General features: G+C 43.1%; 1 protein-coding gene across 1 annotated transcript; it reads right to left on the reverse strand.

Moving 5' to 3' along the window:
* Positions 1 to 138: 138 nt before the first annotated feature.
* Positions 139 to 4,999, reverse strand: LOC106887117. Its single transcript, XM_014940523.1, has 6 exons — positions 4,807 to 4,999; positions 4,419 to 4,498; positions 3,038 to 3,152; positions 2,229 to 2,335; positions 1,590 to 1,704; positions 139 to 760 (listed from the first exon to the last, which is right to left on the reverse strand). The coding sequence occupies exons 1-6, from the start codon at positions 4,982 to 4,984 to the stop codon at positions 576 to 578; spliced, it is 780 nt and encodes a 259-aa protein (XP_014796009.1). The 5' UTR covers positions 4,985 to 4,999; the 3' UTR covers positions 139 to 575.
* Between the last annotated feature and the right edge of the window lie 763 nt (positions 5,000 to 5,762).

Below are 5,762 nucleotides of genomic sequence, written 5' to 3' on the forward strand. Positions count from 1 at the left end.
TTGTCCCACCAACAAACTACAAGTCTGTAGCTCATGAAAATCACATGCAAGCAGCTTGAACAGCTGTATGTGCAGCCTGATTTAACTCCCAATCAAGCAGGTGTGTGAATAAAGAATTATACCCCTACAGACAGTAACTGTTGTGACTTGTGTTGCTTTAATGGTCATCAGAGCAACAATCGTGATTAGTTGGCAACTGTAAAAGCAACTAAAAGCACGGCCTTTTCTCAGTAAAGATGATCCCTGACAGGAGACGATTTCTGATAACAATTATTGTGTTTAACTAATAACTGCATCCATTAAACAACTCTAATGCTTATATAATTCCAGCTAGACAAATTTAAGCCATAAAAGTGATCTTTCTTTGAAACACCTCTGCCATGGCCTATGTGATTAGGTTTAGCCTATACTCCAGAGCTGAGGCCAGATTATGACTGTGATCTCTAGTCATTTAATGAAATAAAAGCTGTATGTTTACATGTCTTAACAAAGATATCAATGTTTAGCTCCTCTTGTCAAAATACCCACGTCAAATTACAGAGAGCTGGTTGGTGGCACAAGCTTTTTGGTGCTGGTTAACCGCAGATGATACAATCAGCCTCCTTGTCACGGTTGGAGCCGTTGATGCCTTGCTCACCAAGCTCTTTGAGGAAGATGTTTAGCTGCTCTGTCTGAGTTTCAGTGAAGGCTAGTGTATGCAGACAGGTGGTGTTGGTGGGGAAATAGGCAGATTCAGCTCCACTGATGGCAATGTCAGAGGCTGGAAAGATCAAAAATGACAAAAAAAAAGCAGCAGAATTAGCCTAGATTTGTCCTGATCTTTAAACAAGCATTGGCATTCTCATTTTCCAGACTAAAGACTTTAAGTTGGAATAAAAGTGCCTAGATGATTGCTTTTGGTAAGCCTTGGGAAACAACTGCTCTAGCAACAAGGCACTGTCAACAGTAAAATATTTTCCATTAACCATAGGAGAGATAGGTTGACTCTTTTGTGTATGTATACATACACTTATTTTTAAATTAAGGCACTAACAACGGAGACAGACAGCCTACTGCAGGTCACGGATTGCCCTATGGACGCAATACGAGCAGTCTTAAAACCTTTGGGCTGCCACATGAAAGAAGCAGCCCTGCTGGCTGGGGGCCAGCAGCTGGGTTTTGTTGTACACACACAGCCAATACTGCAGGTGGTGGCCAATTTTGCTGTGGTTCTTCAAGTACTATTGCAAGATAAACAGCATTTATATGTCCTACTGCTGGCTGCCCAGCAGGTCACACAGCCCTTGTGCAATGTAGGGTTGTGGCAAGGTGATACCTATTTACTGTTTGTTTTTTTTTTTATTAAAAAAAAGTGCATTTTCCCACAAACATTGCATACATGTCATATTTGCTATCCCGAGTTGAAAGAGTGATGCTCACCAGCCCAGGCCTTTGTGGTAATTATAAAAATAACACAATTTCTCGTTCAGCAGTTTGTCCACTCTCACAATATCCCACATACCAAAAGAGGAGAAACTTTTCTCCTTTTTCTAAACAAAACAGACTGAGCCTCCTGTCCCTGTGACCAGGTGTGTCTGAGAAATACTCACGGTTACAAACAGCCAGTTCCTTTCCCCCACCAAGCTCCGTTGTCCAGGAAAACCTGGTGGCGTTGCCACATACTTCATACAGCCTACTTCTTCTGAGGAATTGAAAGTCATAACCCTTGGGAAACAAACATAGGGAAAAAAACCAAACAAACAGTGTCTTATGCTGCTTCATGGTAACTGTAAGATGACAAAACATTCAGCCAGTGAAGGTGAATACAAACACTACAACCTCTCCCTACCCTAAAGAAAGAAGGAAAAAAAAAAAAAAAGAAAAAAAAGAAAAACTATGCTTTCCACTTGTACATAGGATATGGGAAGAAATAGTGAAGGGGGGGGAATGGAGTGAGGCTAAAAGAGAGTATTTTTAAAAAGTATAAAGGTCTTCAAATGACAAATGCCTACCACAATATTCTGAACACATAGATCCAACCTTGAAACCGGTGACAAATCTGAAAGTTGACGTCCTCTGGGATGACGTTAAACCTACTGATTAAGTGAGAGAAGAGACTTCTCTCGTCCCAAAAGAAAGAAAGAAGGAAAAAAAAAAAAAAAGTATAAGAAGGAAAACTATGCATTACACAGTAAAGACTTGTAAATTAATGGTCAGCAATATACCAGCAGGAAACCATGACTATTTACCTTGTTGCACATGGGTTTGCAGTACTGAGTATTGTCAATGGTGACACACACCAGCCCACCATTGCTAGGTGCTAGTGGGAGCGGGCACGGAGGGAGCTGCTTGCAAACTTTCCAGTGGGTTAGGGCAAAAAAAAAAAAAAAGAGAGAGAAAAACAACACATCAGAGTGAAAATGAATATAGAAGCCTCCCCTTCCCAAGCAAAGCCTAGGCATACCCATTGACCTGGGCATGGTTGATAAGTGCCCCCACTAGCTGACTTGATCAAAGTAAGCATTTTTCCTTGTTTAAAAAAAAATTATGTTTTTCTTGGCAACACCCAATTTTTCCATCACCTGTCACTGTGGCAGCAAAGTCTCTGTTACACTTTAAGTGGCATTTGCCTTCACAGCGCTGCCAGTCAGTACTACCGTGGCCAAAATTATCCAAATAGTTACTGGAAAAATATAACTGAAGTGTCTCTTCCCAGCCACGGGAGAGGCAGTTCTGGAGGGCAGAGCAGGCCCTGCTGCCTCCGTGACCCTGGGCTGCTGCTCAGCATCGGTGGCTGGGCTGCGGGGACGGTGACACCCCGTGCGTTGGTGCTGCCCTGCTTCCCACACGCCTGCCTGCACAGTGGGTAAGCACCTTGCCTTTCTACCTTGTGGCTGAGGTGTCTTTTATCTTATTTTCTTCCTCCCCCCCCCAAGAAATGCAGACACTTAGCTCGCTCTGGCTATAGATAAAAAATATTTCCTTAGTGCTTCTCCACTGGCACTTTGTCCAACGCCCAGCAAAGAGGAGCATGGGGTCGGTTCAGGAGGGGCCTCACATTTCTCCTGAGCAGCCCGCAGGCGATCCAGGGATTCTTGCAGTGTCCAGATGAGGAAATTGATTGAAGCTTTCTCACCCTTGGCAATCATGTCATTAAAGCATTTTGAATATTTCTATGGAGTCAGGGGAAAAAAAGGCTAAGTTGAAGAGGAAAAGGCCTTGGAATTAATTTAGGAAAGTAGTCAAATATTTTTTCTTTTTTCTTTTTTTTTTTTTTAAATGCAGAGCAAGAACGAGCTTGAATATTATATAGCTTAATTAACCCTGATTTCCCCATAATCTTTTTGAAAACAGTGACTAGGTAGGATTTTTCCATTATAGTGAGTTCAAGATAAAGAACTGGTATGGGTTGGTTTGGGGGTTTTTTTCTAGATATGAAAAGATGCCTTTATAAACAAATATGTGCATTGTCTTTCTATACAAAACACTGGTTTGTTATTCTTATCTTCTAACTGCTGGCATCTTGTAGACTTTCTGTCTTTTTTTGTGTATGTAAAAATATATGTTTGTGAATGTGTGTAAAGAATAAAGTTCCTGTATTTTTATCTGGCTATTGCTCTATATCCATATAAATAGCTTTCAGTCCATATGTGTGTGCCTATGAACATACATGGACTATGCAGAGCCGTGGTAAACTCCACAGCCAAACACAACATCATAATGGACACCAGTTACTTTGAGCTTACACAAATGCAAGAAAAAGTGCAAGTCCAATTTTCAGTGGTGGCTACTGAAGCCAGCAATGGATAACTCTGCTTCTCTGGCTGCAGCTTGCAGAAACATTGTTGAAAGCAATGGGCATCAGTCATACAAAGAAAATAATGTAATTCAAATGTCTGGGGGAGGAAAAAGCCTCAACCACTGGGAGAATATCTCCTCTGCAAGTGCTGCCCTCGGCCTTTTTTCTGCCCTGTGTGATGAGAGCAATACTCCAGGCAGAAGCTGATGGTCTGTACTGATATGTGGACCCCAACTCCAGCTATTAGCTCCGTGTTGCTGTTTTACAGAAAAATGTCTCAATCACGTGTGACATGTATTTTTTTATAGGCCGTGCCCTGGCAGTGCTTTACCATTTCTGCCATGTTCAAGGGTCACTGTCTGGTCACTCACTCCCTTATGAAATGCCGGGCCCCGAGGAGACAGGGCCACTAATCCATAAAACACAAGCTTTCAGCTGACTGGCTTTACTTGCATTTAACATACTTAGCACTTTATGTTTGAAAGTAGGATTTAAAAAGACATTATGCATGTAAAGCAAAAGACATAAAAGCAATACACAGGTTGTGCCCTGCGGAGGCGGCAGGGCCCTGCTCCTCCTGCCACCACAGAAGGTGTGGGTGAGGCAGGTCCTGTCTTGGCCGAGGCAGCCAACCTCTTACCTCCAGGCTCTCATTCACATCATCTATGGTCGCACTTTCACATTCTTTTGGGCTGGCAAAGGCTCCGGCTTCAGTAAAACCTAAAAGGCAAACAGAGCTGGTTAATAACCCCTTCTGACACAAGCAAACCCCAAATACCACATAACACTCCTTGTTTATGGAAATTGTGGCACTATGCTGCAGCCCTAGTGCTACCTTGTATACCTGAGGCAATCAGGTCTCAAACATGAATAAACTGTGCAAATATTGATTTATTCTAAACACTCAGCCATCTGATTCCCCGTCTGGGGGCACCCAGGGCTGGGCTCCCAAGTGGGATGCTTCATTTCTCTACGACAGCCACTATTTAAATAATTGTTAGTCATAGTCAAGAATGGCAATATCTTACCTGCAAGAAGCACTGCCGAACTTATAAAAAACAGTGTTTTCCAGTACAAGCAGGAGCCGAACAGCATTTTGTGTGCGGGAGACCAGGGGCTAGTTACTTGTTGCTTGCGGAGCCGTAAGGGCTGAGGCATGGAGTCAGGCACCAAACGGCATGTCTGTGGGTCACTGGCTGCTGACATCGTGCCTGGCTCCCACCCAGCACTGCGATAAGGGGATGCACATATTGCCCAACTTGCTGGGAAGCCAGCGGGCAGTTTGCCAGCAGGGCTTAGGGAGGGCAAGGGGAGGTTTCTCCTTACCCTACTGAGGCAGTCTGGCTTCCCTGCTGCTGCCAACCCCACCGGGACTTTTTCAGATTAACTGGTTTACTGTAAACATGTTTAGTGTATGCACACCCTGGCACGCTCTTGCTCTCCCCCCCTCCCCGCATCTGCTTGTGTTTGTCTGTCTCCCTCTCACACACATATATACAATCATATAGAAAACATAAGTACACCTTACCTGCAGGGCTCAAATCTGTATATCACACTCCAACAGAAAGCTTGGAACATCAAATGATGGTTTAACAGATTTGGATCAGGGGGAATGTGTTCTACATCCTGCAGCATCCAGAGTTTTGCTACCTGGTAGAGAGAGCAAGTTACGGTTTCCAATTTCCAGCTTCAGAGCTATTAAAGACAGATTAAACAAAGAAGCAACAGCAGTAGAAAAGGGGGAAAAAGAACAGAAAAAAAAAAATAATCAACAGAAAAAAGTCCCTAGAATGTGAACCTGTTTTCGGTGTGTATATCACCAACTGCACACTGGCTCTCTGTGGGTATATTATATCAGGAACTGCATGGTATTTCTATTTGTAGTTTGTGTTGTTTTTTTTTTTTCATGGAGCCACAAACCTCACAGGCTTATATCCATTTATAGCAAAAGCTGAATAGCTGGCAAAATTGCCACAAAAGTTCA

This window comes from Calidris pugnax, unplaced genomic scaffold, assembly GCF_001431845.1.
Source record: "Calidris pugnax isolate Ruff unplaced genomic scaffold, ASM143184v1 scaffold39, whole genome shotgun sequence".
NCBI classification, from domain to species: Eukaryota; Metazoa; Chordata; class Aves; order Charadriiformes; family Scolopacidae; genus Calidris; species Calidris pugnax.

Bases quoted from the DNA above. Each gene is read 5' to 3' on its own strand.
- LOC106887117 (XM_014940523.1), bottom strand. From the start codon at position 4,984: ATGTCAGCAGCCAGTGACCCACAGACATGCCGTTTGGTGCCTGACTCC. The intron at 3,153-4,418 runs GTAAGAGGTTGG...CTGACTCCATAG, and splicing joins ATGTGAATGAGAGCCTGGAG to AAATATTCAAAATGCTTTAA. The intron at 761-1,589 runs GTGAGTATTTCT...TGATCTTTCCAG, and splicing joins GGAACTGGCTGTTTGTAACC to CCTCTGACATTGCCATCAGT.